The sequence below is a fragment of the Hibiscus syriacus genome, unplaced genomic scaffold, assembly GCF_006381635.1.
Source record: "Hibiscus syriacus cultivar Baekdansim isolate YM2019G1 unplaced genomic scaffold, ASM638163v2 tig00017870_pilon, whole genome shotgun sequence".
In the NCBI taxonomy this organism is placed as follows: Eukaryota; Viridiplantae; Streptophyta; class Magnoliopsida; order Malvales; family Malvaceae; genus Hibiscus; species Hibiscus syriacus.
In genome coordinates, this window is record NW_024062418.1 from 49,748 (window position 1) to 68,768 (window position 19,021).

The 19,021-nt window shown below is 33.0% G+C and overlaps 1 protein-coding gene and 3 pseudogenes across 1 annotated transcript; all 4 read left to right on the forward strand.

The window, feature by feature from the left end:
- The first annotated feature begins 676 nt into the window (after positions 1-676).
- LOC120208937 (proline-rich protein 4-like) lies at positions 677-4,264 on the forward strand. The gene is made up of 4 exons (XM_039208049.1): positions 677-692; positions 1,187-1,294; positions 1,724-1,852; positions 3,416-4,264. Exons 1-4 carry the CDS (start codon positions 677-679, stop codon positions 4,078-4,080), a joined length of 918 nt encoding a protein of 305 aa, XP_039063980.1. The 3' UTR covers positions 4,081-4,264.
- A 2,974-nt stretch (positions 4,265-7,238) lies between these two features.
- Positions 7,239-8,775, forward strand: LOC120208938 (annotated as a pseudogene).
- A 6,830-nt stretch (positions 8,776-15,605) lies between these two features.
- On the forward strand, positions 15,606-16,373 carry LOC120208935 (annotated as a pseudogene).
- A 1,002-nt stretch (positions 16,374-17,375) lies between these two features.
- LOC120208939 lies at positions 17,376-18,032 on the forward strand (annotated as a pseudogene).
- The last annotated feature ends 989 nt before the right edge of the window (positions 18,033-19,021 follow it).

Below are 19,021 nucleotides of genomic sequence, written 5' to 3' on the forward strand. Positions count from 1 at the left end.
TTAACATGGACTAAAGTATAAACAGGACAGACTTAAGGTTAACAACCTAAAGAAAACAAACGACGAGCTATTGTGAAAATAAATAAATAAAAAATAAGTGGTAAAAATTTGTGACTAAATTGAAAAAGAACTACAAATCTGAACCTAAAATAATGAATTGCCTAAACATTGAGTCATGAGCCACAAAAACAATCATATTCTAGGTACCAAGTTCATAATTTTTCATTAACAAACGAGTGATTAGAATGTAACCAAATAACATTACGAGCATCAAAATCAGAAATAACTCATATTTATGCGGGATTGAAACACAAAACTTCAAAGATGGCATATTCAATGCATAAATAAGTAGAAATTTACCCTAACCAAACTAAGGACCAAATTAGAATTTCGTTAACCTGAAAATTAAAAGCAGAACACTGAGAAGATTAAAGGATCGCTCACACGGTTTCCCCCTTAGCCAGGCGTGAGCTTCCCTAAGCCTCATTTAGTTTCACCTTTTCCTCACTTGGCCGCAACCTTGCTCTCCTCTCCCCTCTTATCCTTCAACGAGAAAACTCACAAAACCAGCAGTCCACTTCTCAACAATTCTAAACTAAGGGTTTCTAGACACTCTTTAAACCTCCAAATGAGGTTCCACTACACGCAAGACCTAGGCTCTCCCCTCTCGGTGGCAATGACTATATCGAAAGGTAAGGAACTTGTTCTCTCTTATTTCTACTTATTTCGAAATAAAAGCATGAATAGACCATACTGGAAATGGAAAGATCGAAATTACCAGAAAAAAGCTCTTTGCTTTCTATTGCTTCCTCGTTTTTTTTAAGAAAAAATACAGTGGTAGGGTTGCACTTTTTTTTTACATTGATTTTCTTGTGTAAATTCGAAGGAAAGATTGAGACCCTCTCCTTTTGTTACAACGAAACCACCCTGTTGTCGATGAATTTTTGTTCCAATTCGTTGCCCTCTTGAAAAGCCGACCCCTCTCCCTATTCGAATGGCCCGGTTGTTGATAAAAAAAATCCTGCTCGAATGGTTGCCTGCAGTTGTTCGAATGGTTCCTGACTTCTCTCCTTTTTTTTTTTTTTGACTGAGCTCCCATCTTCTTGATTTATTTATTTTTTCTTCACCTAATCCTTTGTCGTTGCATATTGATTTTCTCTGCATTTGGTGATATTTGGTTGAGCAGGTATTGACTTTGATCTTGTTCTGTGGATGATTGATCATTTCTTATCTTTGGTGGATTTGTTGCAAATTTCATGTGGGAGACATGGGTCTATTGGATGTTGTCGGTTTGGTGCTCTGTGACTGAAACTTGGTTTGCTCGTGGACGACAACAGCACGTGGGAGCTGCAACCGGATCCGGGTCGGGTTTAGCTTGTTAGGTCAAATGTAATTGGGTCTTCGGGTTTGGGTCTGATTTGGTTTGTTGGGCCTGCAAAAACAAAGCATTTAATTAGTGAATCCCTTTATCATATTTATCTATGTATATATATATATATATATATATATATATATATATATATATATATATGTAATCACATGCATGACTACATAGACAAATAGAAAACCATTATGTAATTCAACACACCCATACAACTAATACACTAATAATAACATAAATAAATAAACACATGCAAAACTTGATAATAATAACTATTTAGTAACATATAAAAATGGAGTAAAGACTCGAATGAGAACCCCGGACAAAAACGGGTGTTTACAGTGTGCTTGTTGGTGTCGTGGTTGCTGTTTGTTACGAGCTTTTGCGATGCTGCAGCATTTGAAGTGATCGGGGATGGAGAATGTGCAGATTGTGCTGAGAATAGTTTCGAGACCAGACAAGCATTCTCAGGTATTGTGTTGTCTTTGCTACTTGAATCAAGGTAAATTACATCAGATACCACAAAACTTTAGGTGTTGTATCGTTTATATCACTGAACTTTCAATTTTCCCAATCATAACACTCAACTTCGATTTTCTTTTCAATTATATCACTGAACCTTTACATCGTTAACGGCCCCGATGACATGGCTAATGGCTTCCGGCATAGACACCTCACCAAAACGGCGTCGTTTTGATTCGATCGTTAATAATTTAATAACCCAGTGGTATAACTGAAACGGAAGTCAAAGTTTAGTGCTATAATTGACAAAATTATAAGTTTAATGGTAAAATCGATACAACGTCTAAAGTTCGATGGTAACTGATGTAGTTTATCCATTGAATTAATCATATTTCATATGTGCTTGTTTCGCTGGTGACGGGCCATTCATTAAAATTAGGGGTTTTGGCCCATATGAATCCGATTTGAAAATTAAACTTTTCCACATGTATTTGATATAGGTTTACTAGGTTGCACCTTACTTGAAATTTGATTTAATTTTTTTTAAACTCGAACCTGATCCGACTCTATCTGATATATATATGGTAAAATAATGATCTAATTAAAAATACAAATAGAGATACTAGAGGTATTATTGCAATTATCTCTAAATATATAAAAGATAATTATAATATTATATTTGGTTAGACACTTAGATTAGAATAATTTACACCTTAAATTTGAATCCGACCCGATCTTTCAAAAATCTTGACCCAACTAGAACCTATTTTTTTTAACAAAAAAATATCTAATGAAGTCAGGTCAAAATCCATCAAGTTCGAGTCAGATACTCATAATCCATCCTTAATTGCAATGCATATTCAAGTGTATATGCATATGAACATAGTCAGAATCGAATATCATAATAGGTTAAATTCTTAAACTTTAAGAATAAGGACTTGTTAAATATTGGGTAAATTACGTATTTAGTATCTAAACTATCAATTTTGGTCCGTTTTAGCACATAAACTTTCAATTTTTCAAAATCCTAAAGTTTAGTTTTTGTTTCATTTTAGTACCCTTGTTGAAAATTTAAAGTTAATTTTGGAAAAAAATGGAAGGTCTATGTACTAAAATGGACCAAAACTGATAATTTAGGTACTAAACGCGTTAAGTTTTTAACGGTGCGGTACTAAAATAAAACAAAAACTAAACTTTAGGCATGATTTCGAAAAAAGTGAAAGTTTAGGTACTAAAAGGATCAAAACAAATAATTTAGGTACTAAATGCATAGTTTACCCTTAAATATTTAAACTCAAAATTTAAGAGAATAAGGTTTAATTTATCTAATATTTGAACTTATAAGGACCTAAATTATCACATAAGATGTTATTGATTTAAACTGAGGTATAACATTAATAGTAAAGGATTAAATCATACTAAATTAAAATATATGAAGACTAAATCATACTTCTTCTTAAGTTGAGTATAGTATAGGGACAAAAACCATAATTTGGCTTATGTTTATACATATGCATGTAGGTCTTCGTTAAAATCCATGATGTTGTATCTTATTGTTGTTTTTCTTTGCAGGCCTTCGTGTTACCATAGACTGCAAGCCGGAAAAAGGCGAAAACTTCGAAACCCGAGGCTCCGGCGAGCTCGACGATGAAGGCAAATTCAAAGTATCCCTTGCCGGAGACATGGTTAAAGATGGTAAATTAAAGGAGCAATGCTACGCGCAGCTCCACAGTGCATCGGCTCAACCTTGCCCTTCCCTCGACGGCCTCGAATCCTCCAAGATCATTTTCAAATCCGCCGGGGACGATGGCGAACACCGATTCGGGCTGAAAGGGAAGCTCAAATTCTCGCCGATAACGTGTGCCTCCGCCTCTTTTTGGCCACACCACCACCATAAGTTCTCTCCATTGCCAAAGCTTCCACCACTTTCACCATTGAAAAGCTTCTTCCACCATCATTATCCTCACCCTCCGATTTACAAGAAGCCGCTTCCGCCCCCGGTTCCGGTCTACAAGCCTCCGGTTTATAAGCCTCATCCAGTTCCGGTCTACAAGCCTCCGGTTTATAAGCCTCATCCAGTTCCGATTTACAAGCCGAAACCTCACCCGCTTCCTACGATTCCGAAGATCCATCCAATCCCAAAGAAGCCGTGCCCGCCGATCCCCAAGCTTCATCCGAAGTACTTCCACCACCCCAAGTTCGGAAAATGGCCGCCGTTTGCTCCACATCAGCCTTGAAGTATTCGTAGTCTCATGCAGTGATAATGTGCGTGTGTGTGCATAAAACATTGAACTGTTTTATGCAATGTTTCATTAAGCTATAATGCATGCAATAAAGGTACGTGAAGGGGAGATAACTTACGTAAACATGTATTAAAATGTTTGAATCTTTAATTTTATATGATATAGTATTAAATTGTGGCTGTAGCGTTTCTGAACGTTATGAATATTACAACGTGATTTATTTTTTTTAAAAAATATAATATTTTTAAAAAAATAAACCACTAATTATAAATGTCAAACAAAAAATTTAAAACTTTTAAGGGCTATAATGTGAAATTTTCAAAATTCGGGGACCTTAAGCTCATTCAATATTCGACTACTAGATCTCAAAGTTCCTAGAACTCTAAAACCTCATCCTTACAATTAAATCAAGGAAGTTATTGTAATTATTATTAGTATTTCAATAGGTCACTAAAAATTAATTATGTTTAATTTTGCCACTCAATTTTAACATTATTTATATTTTGATCATTTCATCCTTAAATAATTAATAGAGTTATGATATGACTGATGATATTAAAAATATATCGTTTTAAAAATTATAATTTATACCAGAAAACTTTATTTTGTATTCTTATAAACCATTTTCTTCGTATTTTCTTTTTTGCGTTTCTTTTTTTCCATCTACTTAGATATCGTCACCACTTGTCATGATAGGTTATCATACCAACCACCAACAACCGTTGTCGATGGTGGATGATGAGTCGTCTTTCACTTGTTTAGTCCTCATGAATGCAAATTTGATATTTGTTTAACTGAAAAATATCTCAAAACTCACAAATATAGCGTCATAAACTTCAAGACATCGAACTGTCATCGTCTAACATAACTTTTAACTAACACAATAACGTCGTATAACTCCTCTTTTCTTCCTCTACAAGTTTGTCGGTTTAGTTTCTCATAAAATCTCCACAAAAACCTCAAAAGTTCTCTCCGGACTTTTGATCTCGTAATCTGATTATTGGATCATTTCTATTTTGAGATGGGCCGAAAAAAGAAAAATTTATCTTTTATATTGCTTCATTAACCTTTTTTTCCTTCTCTCTCTTTCGATATACGTAGGTTTTAGATGTTCGGAGATAATAGATTCATATGAAATAGGTCGAATTCAGATTTAGAGGATCAAAATAAGGTGATCTAAAAATTATGGGTCTAAAGAACACCCACTGTGATGATTGGCGCATTGGTAGAACACATCAAACAAAGGTTAGAGCATGAGATAGTGCCTTCATGGCCCAAAAATGAAAAGAGAGAATTTTTTTAGAGTAAACTATGCATTTAGTACCTAAACTATCAGTTTTGATATTTTTAATAAGCTTTTAATTTTTTCAAAGTCATACCTAAAGTTTAGTTTTTGTTTCATTTTAGTATCCACCGTTAAAAACTTAACGCGATTAGTATCTAAACTATCAGTTTTGGCCCATTTTAGTACCTAAACTTCCATTTTTTTTCCTCTCTAAACTTAACGTTAAATTTTGAACAAGTGTGCTAAAATGAAACAAAAAGTAAACTTTATGTATGATTTCAAAAAAATAAAAAAGTTTAAGTACTAAAATAGACCAAAACTGATAGGTTAAATACCCTTATTATTTTTTTACTACTGTAAAAGATCAATCATTTTCCATCTCCAGTTTAATGTGTAGCACAATAGTCAATAGTCAAGAAAATCATGTACAAAGATAATATTTTTAAAGCTAAAATGTTGTCTGTGTTACTTGTATTTAGACTATAAACATAAAAAAGGTCATTGGAGATAATTACGTGATTATCTTTTCTTTTCCATAGTATGACAAACGAGATATTAATATCAAGAATTACTAATTTAGTTGGACGAGATATTAAGTTTTTTTAACAAAGTCGGGAGTTTGAATTTTAATAATCGTGAATAAAGCGAATTTGGCTATGAAAGTTACCTCTATAATGGACTTCTACGAAACTTGATCTGAACCATAGAGACATATATTTGACCCGAATTCAGTAGGTTTCAATTTGAGTTGATCGAATTTGAGATTAAGATAAAAAAGTTTAACTTGATCCGACTAGAGATAATATATATATATATTAATAATACTCGTCTATATTATTTTTTTAATTATTTCTTTACTTTATCTAATAAAAATGAATTATATGCTTATTTATGTTTGAGTCAATTTATATAAGATATAAATTTTAATCTAAATAATTGAGTTAAGTTTCAGGTCGGGTAATATTCTCTTAAAGTAGATAGAAGAGTTTAATTTTAGGGTAAATTATACATGTAGTACTTAAACTATCAATTTTTGTCTGTTTTAGTACCTAAACTTTCATTTTTTTAAATCATACCTAACGTTTAGTTTTGGTTTTATTTTAGTACCCGTTAAAAACTTAATGTTAAGTTTTGAAAAAATTGAAAGTTTAAGTACTAAAACGAATCAAAACTAATAGTTTAGTTACTAAACGCGTTAAGTTTTTAATAATGGGGTACTAAAATGAAACGAAACTAAACGTTAGGTATGATTTTAAAATAAATTGAAAGTTACGGTACTAAAATAGATTAAAATTGATAGTTTAGGTATTAAAACACATAATTTACCTGCTATTTAGAGTCGAGCAACGAAACCAAGAAAAATAAAAATCAATTCTAATCGGACTATGCAGTTTAGTTTGGTTCAAGTTTTTCAATTTACAATTCGGTTCTGTTTTGAGTTTTCCATATTAAAATCGTTTGAACTGAAGCAAACCGAATTAAAAAAAAAAGAAAATAAATAAATATCTAAAACAAATTTATTTTGATTTTTTATAAGACAAATTTAAAAAAATAAAATCTTAAAACTAATAATATTTTTTGAATTTAAATTTATATATTTGCACTCGATTTAAGATTTAAATTTTTTTAGATTGAGTTTAGAAAATTAGTAAACATTCAAAAACCGCAAAACCGAATCGAACAAAACTAAAATCGTAAATTTTATGACATTCGATTTCAATTTTTAAAAACCCGTAAAGTAGGATTTAATTCATATTTTAGTGAAAAATCGAATCGAATTGAACCAAATACATCGCTACCGCTATTTAAGTCGTGATAGATTGGGTTGGGAGAATTAAGCTTCCTTCAAATAAAGAGAAAATACGCCATGCCTGAGAACATTTTGGTGACCGGCGGTGCTGGTTTCATCGGAAGCCACACCGTGCTAGAGCTGCTATTGGCGGGTTACCATGTGGTGGTGGTTGACAATCTCAACAATTCCTCCGGTGCTTCCATCCGCAGAGTCAAAGAGCTCGCCGGCGAACACGGCGACAACCTCCACTTTCACGAGCTTGACCTTCGAGACAAACCAGCCCTGCAAAAACTTTTCACCGGAACAAAAATAGATTCCGTCATACACATCGCCGGATTAAAATCCGTAGGAGAAAGCATGGAGAAGCCATTGATGTACTACAACAACAACATCATCGGGAGCAATCACCTTGTTGGAAGTAATGGATGCACATGGATGTAAAAGCCTTATATTTTCATCATCGGCCACCGTGTACGGTTGGCCAAAGGAGGTGCCGTGTAGAGAAGACTTCCCTGTGGATGCAATCAATCCTTATGGAAGAACCAAGCCAGTCGTCGAAGAGATGTGCAGGTAGATGTTATTATGGTGTTAATTTGTTTATTTTTAAAGATGTTCATGTTCATGTTCGGTTCATGTTCATTTAAATTTTCAGTATCTTATTTGTGTTCGTTTATTTATTTTTGAGTTGTTCGTGTTCGTTTATATATTGTTCACGAACATTTTCGTTTATATGTTCACGAATATATTCATTTAGTGTTTATGAACGTGTTCATTTAATATTTTGTTTATCGTCGTTCATATGTTCAAATTTTAATTTTACAAGGAAAAGGAGAACCCGGTAAACGAATTTGTTCATGAACATAAATGAATAAGTCGATAAACGAGTTCATAAACAAGTTTATTCGTGAACATAAATAAACCAAATACACCTATGTTTGTATTAATTAGATTATTAAATGAAAATAATTTTTTTTGTTTATATTTATTAATTTAGCTTAACAAACGTTAAAGAATGTTATACGAACGTTTTACGAATAATTCACTGATACTGTTCATATGTGCAGGGACGTACAGCGTGCAGACCAAGAGTGGAAGATAATATTACTGAGATATTTCAACCCTGTCGGTGCACATCAGAGCGGCTACATCGGAGAACATCCCCGTGGAACCCCAAAACAATCTCATGCCCTACATGCAGCAAGTGGCGGTTGGCAAGCGACCGGCGTTGACCGTGTTCGGCGACGATTATTCCACCGGAGATGGCACTTGCGTACGTGATTACGTTCATGTTGTCGATTTAGCACGAGGCCATGTGGCCGCCTTGCGGAAGCTATCTGATCCGGACATTGGCTGTGAAGTCTACAACTTGGGGAGTGGGAAAGGAACGTCGGTTTTGGAGATGGTGGCTGCGTTTGAGAAGGCGTCCGGGAAGAAAATACCTCTGGTCATGGCCGGTCGGCGAGCCGGTGACGGTGAAATAGTTTATGCTTCGACTGAGAAGGCGGAGCGTGAGCTGAATTGGAAAGCTGAATACAGCGTTGAGGACATGTGCAGGGATCAGTGGAACTGGGCCATGAACAACCCCGATGGTTACGAATCTCCTGATCCATAAGCCCAGAGCGTTTTCTGCTTCGGGACTGAATTCACGGAATTTAAGATTATCTCGAGAATAATTAATTTAGTCGTTAAAGGGAATATTGTTCTCTTTTGAACTCTTGAGTTTAAACAGTTTCGTATGCAAAGATGTGTGCATTATCCTTGATTAAAAAAAGACTATGAGAGATAATATTATGTAATTATCTTACTATTCAATATATATATATATATATATATATATATATATATATAATTACAACATTCCTTTGATGAAATATAAGATTAGAAGTGTACACATTATTAATAAGTTAAAAAAACTATAAATAAATATTATCTTATAATTATCTTAAACTATTAGAAGAATATATATTTTACGTTAATGCATTCTTTAATAAATTTAACATTCAACATTAATTAGTAGATATTGGTATGAAAGTATATAAAATATTTTTTATTCATTTTAGTACCCGTTAAAAATTTAACATTAAGTTTCAAAAAATAATTAAAAGTTTAGGTATTAAAACTGACCAAAACTAATAGTTTAGGTATTAAAATTGACCAAAACTAATAGTTTAGGTACTAAATACGTTAAGTTTTTAACAGCAAGATACTAAAATAAAACAAAAATTAAATGTTAAATATGATTTTGGAAAAAATTAAAAGTTTAGGTATTAAAACAGACCAAAATTGATAGTTATGTACTAAACATGTAATTTACCCTAAAAATATGGGTCAATAATATTTTTCCACCAATTATAACTCTCCGTCCAAACTAGAAGGGGTGAATTACCATCAAAATTAATTTATTCTCATTCATATATCTATATTTTATATATAATATAATATAATAATATTGAAATAATTGATAAATTAAATAATATTTAAAATAATTACACATATTATTAATATAATCTGTTATGTTAAAAAGTAAATTATAAAATAATCATCACTATAAACAAATTGTTTTAGGTAAACAACAAACATATGTAATATAAAGAGGACTTCATTTTTTGTATTTTATGATCGATATTAAATTAATGCTCGAATTTGAAAAGAAGGGTAAATTACATATTTAGTACTTAAACTATCGACTTTAATTTATTTAAATATTTAAAAAGAAATATATTCAAGTTCGGGCTTCGGACAGGCCCAACATGTCCTAATTACCCAATAAGATCTCAAGTTTTGAAAACATAAGGTCCAAATGATATGAACCTCTAGTTTTTTTTTTGGCCCACTAGGTCATACAAATAAAAAAATTAGTTCATAAGGTCATCTCTAAAATTATTTTGGGATCTACGACAAATGTTACAATATAAAGCAAACTCGTCACGCCCACATGACGAGTTTGTCTAAATAATATTTTTTTTATTTAAACTCATCACGTCGAAGTGAAGAGTTCTAATAAAATATAATTTTTATTAGATTTTGTGACATCAGAGTGACAAGTTTCAATAAAAAATATATTTTATTGGAACTTATCATGCTCACGTGATGAATTCCAAGTCATTGTAGCAAATACTTTAGTTTCCAAAATAAAAATTTTGGTGTTGTATTGGGCTAAATATTTAGCCCGCCTACGATATTGGGCAAATTTACCATGAACCTCTTCATCTCTCTTTATTTAATTATATTTTTTTAAATCATTAAATGATATCAGTGGTAAAACGAAATATTATATTTTTCTAGAGGTCATTAGTTATAAATGCATGTTGCATGTGCTTTATAGATAACTATGAAAGATTTAAACAAATGTTAATCTTTATCAATAACCCAATACCTCTAAGGAGATTAACACTCTCCATATTTTTATTAAAAAATATTATTAATATCCATATGGTTCAAATTCCTATGTATCTATAAATTAAAGTCTTAATGTAAATATAAGTGTCCAAACTATACTTAAAATTAACTCTAGGTGTCTAAAGAAATTTTCGCTCAAAATGGGTGTCTGACATTTCCAACTTTTTACTTTAAAGTGCATACTCCACAACGGTCAATAAAAAATATGGTTATCTAAGACGTGTCGTGTTTATTTTTTTATAACTTTTATTTTAAAAAAAAATTAAGAATATGATTAATTAAAAAAATCTCAATTTTTTATTTTTTTATGAAAAACCCTAATATTCTCCATTCCAACCTCCATTAATAGTGGTTGCCCGTCATCTCCGATCATTGACTATGTCACTAATGACGGATCTAGAAATTAAAAAAATAGAGGTCCAAAATTTTAATATTCTAATTTATTGAAAAATTAGGTATGCAAAATTTCTTATTTTTTCTTTCCCCTTAATATATTAAATTAAATTTAGTATTTTTTTCAAAATAATGAGGATGATGTATTGGACACATTCACTCCCCCCCCCCTTTCCTAATTTTCCTCCTCCCTTGTCCCCTACATTTCTTCCTCTACAATTCCATAGTTTTCTTCCCTAAGCAAGTGTAAAAGTACAAACTTGGTAGCTCTTTAAGCTTAGAACGAAATTTCTAAGACAACAATCATAATCTCATCACCTCAATCTTTCATTCAAGCTTTCAATCTCAAAGTTTAACTATAATGACCATATGTGGGGGTTTAGTGGGGTTTAGGAAATTAGAAACTTCTAACTCGTTCATCGTGTATCGAAATCGTTGGGCTAGTATCGATACTCACGGGAAGTATCGATACCCATTTTGGATTTAAAATTTCAATAACTAATTTGGTAACGATACTCATGGAGTATCGATACTCTCCTTAGGGGTATCGATACTAGGTTATTTTTCAAAACATCAAAGTCAAATTTGGATTGATACTCCAACTTAGAAGTATCGATACTCTAATTAAGGGTATTGATACTACCCCTTTTCTTTATTGCTTCCAATAGTCGTTAGTATCGATACCACAAGGTGAGTATCGATATTCACGAGTCAATATCGGTACTTAGAGGCTTAGTATCAGCACCATTGTACATTTTTTGGTAAAAAATCTCAAAGAAATTGAGAATGAGGATGGATGTATTATTAGCACCGGTATTTCATTAAATAAAATTCCATGTGAGAACCATGATAATACTCGATTACAACTATAAATAATACCAATTAGGATGACATAATACTAGCCTTGTTTGATGATCGAGAAACAGACAGGACACCCGAGTTATTGTAACTGAGGACGAGCGTCTTGATGTATAAATTATCCAGATATGTCTAATCAAGTGTGTGAGGCACTTCTGTAGCTAAATTGGGCGCAAGTCCAGAACACTCACGAGGGGTGGGTTAGCCGAGTGTTGTTTCCGATGCAGAATTTTGGATCTCACCCTAGGTAGGCTAGAGTGGTGTTCGTCCCGAGATGTCACAACCTTACCATTGCACCATGATGCTTACCCTAGTATAGCGTGTAGTATACATGTATACTCCCTTTTCTATATCATAACTTATTCGCATGAACATTTGTTGAACACATATATTACGATTTAGTTGTTAGTGTGGCATTGGGTTAGTGAGCTTAGCGCTAGGAATTTGTTTCCGAGCATAGGTTCTTAGGAGGAGCATTCGAGGTTCTTGAGTCATTCTTAGAGGGTATGTATTAATCATAGACCTTTTGTACTTGAGTCGTAACTTTATTTTAAATACTTGGTTTGAATTATTTTGATATACATATATTTTAAGAGCTCCCCGATGCAACTCAAATACTTACACTGATTTATGGTCTTAAATGATGTTTTATAAATGGTTTTAAAGAAAAAATTTGGGTTAGCCACTACAGTGGTCCCGTATGACATTCTAATCTGTCGATCTCAAGCCGTTATCGAATTAGGGTGTTACACTCACCGCTTAAATCAATATTTAAATGCATTCAAGGTGGTTTCATTTTTGTTAAGGCAGTTAAAAATCACAATTATATGCTAATTCAAACTAAACCAAACCCTAGATTGGAAATAAAAAGGGTAGGGATAGCAATTTAACCTGAATCCAATTGATTTCGACATGACTAGACCCGATAGGATTGGATTTTAAAAAAAATAAGCTTGGGTCAGGTCTCTCGGATTTTTTAAAGGTCGGGTCGGGTTTGGGTGGAGAGTGAAAAAACCCCGACCCTACCTAACCCGAAGATAATAATATAATCTTCTTTAGAATTTTATTATTTTTTAATTAAATCTTTATTTTATGTCGGATCGGATTTACACTCTAAAAATTCGAATCAAATCAGAATCAAATGTAAAATATATATTTTTTAGGTCAAACTGAGTCGATGAAAATATATAAAATTTTCAGATCAGATTCGGTGAATACCATCCCTAAAAAGAGGTGAGAAAGGTGGAGGAAACAATGCTGATGACAAACACATGGAGGCAGCCAATAGAGTTTGCCTTGAAAACAGCCACCAGGATTTGCCTTGCGTTTGTACAACGCTATACTACTTTAGTATGTAATATAGGGATAATTATTATTTGAGAAAATAACTTAAGTGACTAAAAATCTCAGATTATATACGATTTTGATCAATTTTTTTTGGATTTGCGAAAATGACCAACAAAATCGCAATGCGATCTCTAATTCGCATTGCGATCTCCACTATCACAAATTCGCGTTGCATTTCGCGTTGCGATAGTTGAAAATCACGTTGCGATTTTCCATTTCGCGTTGCGATTTTCCATTTCGCGTTGCTATAGTTGAAAATCGCGTTGCGATAGTTGAAAATCGCGTTGCGATTTTCCCTTTCGCGTTGCGATAGTCTACAATGTCGTTGCGATTTTCCAAATTCGTTGCGATAGTCTACAGTTGTTGTTGCGAAAGTCTACAGTTGTCGTTGCGATTTTCCAAATTCGTTGCGAAAATTCGTTGTGATAGTAAAAAAAAAAGATTTTTTTTCTTAAGAATTTTCTCTAAAAAGATAGTATCCGAGCGGACGTGTCGAAGACACGTATTTTCAACTATCGCAACGCAAACTGGAAAATCGCAACGCGAAATGGAAAATCGCAACGCGATTTTCAACTATCGCAACGCGATTTTCAATTATCGCAACGCGAAATGCAACGCGAATTTGCGATAGTGGAGATCGCAATGCGAATTAGAGATCGCATTGCGATTTTGTTGGTCATTTTCGCAAATCCAAAAAAAATTGATCAAAATCGTATATTATCTGAGATTTTTGGTCACTGAGATTATTTTCTCTTATTATTTTTAGAGATTTTGAATTCGAATATAGAGATATTTAATCATTTATATTAATTCTGTACGAATCAAACGATATCAGTTATTAAATGATTATTCATTATAAAATAAATGAGAGTTTTTTTCCCGAATAAATACAATCGTATAATCGCTTTAATATAATAATAATAATAATAATAATAATAATAATAATAATAATAATACAATCAACCTCACCGGTGAAAAATAATTTTTAAAACAGTCTGCCGCATCGCATCTGATGCCTTTACTTTTGCTGCAATTTCATTGAAGTTTCCTTTGGCCAAATCTATCTCACCTCATCTTGCATACGATCTTTCTTGCAATATGTCATATGTTTAGGGTAAATTACATCAGACACCATTGGATTATACTCAAATGATCATTTTCACCATTGAACGTTTAAAATTTTTAAAATGATCATTAAAATGAAAATCATTAAAAATGAATTAAGAGTGACGTTCTAAGTATATTTAGGTAACATTTTTAATAAGCCTTCTTATTTTGAAGTAAAATTTAAGAAAATAATATATAAATCATTAAAATGAATTAGGAGTAACTCTTTTATACACACACGATGTACACAAGATTTTATGTTAGGGGTGCGAATCTTTAAGAAATTATATTAGAAATTCAAGAGTTATAAAATTATAAAATTTCAGAGGATGCGAAGTTAAATCATCAATATAAAATACAAAAAAATGCATATTCTATATGAAAATTTGAATTTGTTTAGGGGTACGATTGTCCCCAACATCCCTTCAGTCCTTTCTTAAATACACAAACTATGTAAATTAAAGTTTATAGAATCTCATATATTTAAACCCCAAAATTTAAACTTTAAAGTCTCAATTCTAAATCTTAGATCTTAAACTCCTAAACCTAAACCCTATATAATACATGACCAAGGATTAAATTCAACAATACAAAAGGTAATGGGAGTTGAAGCACATTTTAACCATTTATTATAATATAAATAAGGTAAAACCACAAATGGTCCCCGACTACAGGGTACTGCTTTTGTTGAGTTTTTTAACTATTAAAAGTTTCAAATGGTCACCTGACAATTAATATGTTCCAAACTCATCCTTTTTCTTTTAAAAATTGACGATCCTATGAGTTGGACGTTAACCTATTGATTGAAATATGATAAAAATATATTTTAATGATATCTATTAGCGTTGTTGCTTTCAGGACTGGCTTAACGACATAATATTTTAAGCACTAGCTCAACGACATAATGAACGAAGAGTCGATCCATATAATACAAATCAAATGGTTCTAAGATCAGATTTCATTACATCCCATTCAATAAGTTGACGTCCAGCTCATATGACCATCAATTTTTTTAATATAAATGACGAGTTTGGAACATATAAATAATCATGTGACTATTTTGTAACTTTAATAGTCAAAGAACTCAAGAAAAAGTGCCCTTTAGTCGGGACTATTTGTAAGTTTTAACGGTCAGGGGACTCATAAAATAATGACTATAGTTTAGGGACCATTTGTATACTTTAACCTATAAAATAATTCATTGTGAACGGAATCTATTCTATCCTAATCAAAATGAATTCGTCCTGTCCAAAAAGGTAAACTCTCGGTCCTTTTTCTTCTATATAAACCACTTTCCCTCTAGCTTTAATTCCCATACAAAGCCCTCAAAATCATAAAAAAAATTCTTAGAATCAACCAATCTTTATTATTTTTTTCAACCATGGCTCAAAATCCCAAGGTGTACTTCGACATGACGATCGGCGGCCAACCCGCCGGTCGGATTGTCATGGAGCTTTTCGCCGACGTCACTCCTCGGACCGCCGAGAACTTCCGTGTCCTCTGCACCGGCGAAAAGGGTATCGGCCGTGGCGGCAAGCCGCTCCACTACAAAGGCTCCAATTCCACCGCGTGATCCCCAACTTCATGTGTCAGGGAGGCGATTTCACCGCCGGAACGGCACCGGAGGCGAGTCCATATACGGAGCCAAGTTCGCCGACGAGAACTTCAGAAAGAAGCACACCGGACCGGGGATCCTTTCCATGGCGACGCGGGCCCGGGACGAACGGATCCCAGTTCTCATCTGCACCGCCAAGACCGAGTGGCTCGACGGAAAGCACGTGGTGTTCGGACAGGTCGTGAAGGCATGGACGTGGTTCGAGCCATCGAGAAGATCGGGTCCAGCGGCGGAAGGACGTCGAAGCCGGTTGTCATTGCCGACTGTGGACAGATATCTTAGGTCTTAACGACAAAAAGTGGACTAATTGTTTGTCTCTGAGTTTGGTCTTTGATCTGTGTTTCATTTCCATGTCTTTGTCTTCTGTTTGTTCCGGTTCACTGGATTAGGTTTTGGTGGTTCTTGAAGAACTCGTTTCCTGATGAACTGCCTTAAATAATAATGTACGCTATTTATCATATTTGAATATTTATTTAAATACGTTATTTAAAGGAGATCTCGAGTTTAGTATTTGTATCAATAGAGTTTATGCATGTTGTCAATGACTATGAAAGATTCATCTTGATAAAAGGAACAACACAGTCGAGATTGAATCAATTCAACAATGGACGATTTTAGACATGACAAAAGATTCAGGTTCGAAGATTTTTTTCTGTAAACATTAGGAATTTGTGAGCGGAAATAATTATAGAATATTAACATAAAATAAGACACAATAAATTTAATATGGTTCAACCTTTCTACCTCCATAGACAAGAATAATAATAATTCAAGATTATAAATATACTTATTATTCAAGATTACAAATATACGATATCATATGTATCCTAAAATCTGATATATATACTATAACATGTAGTTAAGAATCATCTTAATTATAAGTCACTATATATTTTGATTTCCAAACAGAATCTTTGAGAAATTAGAAAACGATAGAATTTTCTTATAAAATCTAATTTAGTATAAGATTTAAATTTATTTAATATTTATATTTTTAGTTTTTAAATAAGTAACATTAATCATTTATGAAAGTTGATTTTTCATTATATGGGTTAAGTATAAGGTAATATTTGTTCAAAGATAAATTTTCACCTTTTGACATTGAACACTTACACGTCTGATATCTATAGTGCTCGAATTCGGGTCCTTAAGAAATAATAACATTCTTTTATCATAGAGACCACTTGATTCGTATATCGACAATTAATTGATTTTGTAGAATAAGTTATTAGATTATTAAAATAGGTAAGAATTTCGAATCTTAATGTTTATAAATAGAACAATTAGATTTGAAGAGTCGTTCTAATAAAATTTATAAAATCTGATTTAAAATAATTGAATTGAATTAATCGAATTAATGGAATTATATACTTTAAAATGGTTATTTTGTTCTAATTATGTGCATCTCACCATTATCAAAAGCTCCCTCTTCCTATATAACAACTCTCTCAGTCTCAAGCTTATCATTCTACCGACTAAAAGAAATCGTTTGTTCCTTCTTTACAATGCCTTCAAACCCTAAGGTTTTCTTCGACGTGACGATCGGAGGCCAGCCCGCCGGTCGGATCGTGATGGAGCTTTTCTCCGATGTCACTCTCTCGCACCGCCGAGAACTTTCGAGCCTCTGCACCGGCGAAAGAGGCGTCGGCCGTAGCGGCAAACCACTCCACTACAAGGCAAAGCTCCACGTGTGATACCTAACTTCATGTGCCAAGGAGGCGATTTCACTGCCGGGAACGGCACCGGAGGAATCCATATATGGAGCCAAGTTCGCCGATGAGAATTTCATCAAGAAACACACAGGACCCGGCGTCCTATCTATGGCGACGCCGGACCGGGGACTAACGGATCCCAGTTTCTTCATCTGCACCGCTAAGACACGTGGCTGGACGGGAAGCACGTGGTGTTCGGACAGGTCGTTTGAAGGCATGGACGTGGTTAGAGCCGTCGAGAAGGTCGGGACTAGAAATGGAAAGACTTTGAAGCCGGTGTATTGTGACTGTGACAGCTTTATTAAGAACCGCCGCCCGCCTAAGATAACAATAACAACACAAAGTGGGAATGTCTGTGTTTCCTTTCATGCATGTCTGAAAATTTCATTTCTCTGTCCTGTTTCATGGCCACTGGGTTTAGGGTTGCTGGTTCTTTAAGAACTCAGCTTTTCTATAGACTACCATAAATAAATGATCGAATTACTTTATATTTTATCCTATATTGTGATTAATCGAATAAAAACTATATTAAAATTATAGTCTCTTAAATATTATAATAACAATAATTTAATTACAACGCCACAACGGGAAATTAAGATTTATCGTTGAAAAACCTTTTTTTTCTAACAATAATATTTTCAAATGAAGCCGTTTTGATTAAGTTTGAGTTGAATATTTTAATATCTTTGTGTAAAGTACATAAATGGTCATCGACTAAAGGGTACTGCTTTATTAAGTCTCTTGACTATTAAAAGTTAAAAATAATAACTTAATTATTCATTACGTTCCAAACTCATCATTTCCGTTAAAAATTTGACGGTTGTCTAAGCTAGACGTTAACATAATGACTGAGATATGATAATCATTTAAGATTCTTGGATCAGATTTATTATATCACAATCAGCATGTTAAATGTTTAGCTCAGAGTATCGTCAATTTTTAACGAAAAAGATGAGTTTAGAACATAATGAATAGTCGAGTGACCACTTTGTAACTTTTAATAGTCGAATGACTCAACAAATAACACTCTATAGTATGATAATCATTTTGTAACTTTTAATAGTTAAGAGATTTAATAAAATGTATTCTATAGTTGAGAGACAATTTGTTGCTTTACTCGACATTTTTATACTTTATTTAACTATTATTGAAATATTTAATCGTTTTATATTTAGACTTCAAATTTAAAATTAAAGTAGATAAATATCAAATTTAACGCAACTTATTAGGGGTGTTCAAAAAAACCCAGAACCGTTAATCGGTATAACAGTTATATAAAGTTAATTAACCGAACCGTTAATATTATACGGTTTTGGTTAACCGAACCGCGTAAAAATGATGATTAACAGTTAAGGTTACGATTATAGTTTTGATAACAGTAACCAACGGTTAATCGTTAAGAAATTAAATTATATTAATATTTCTAA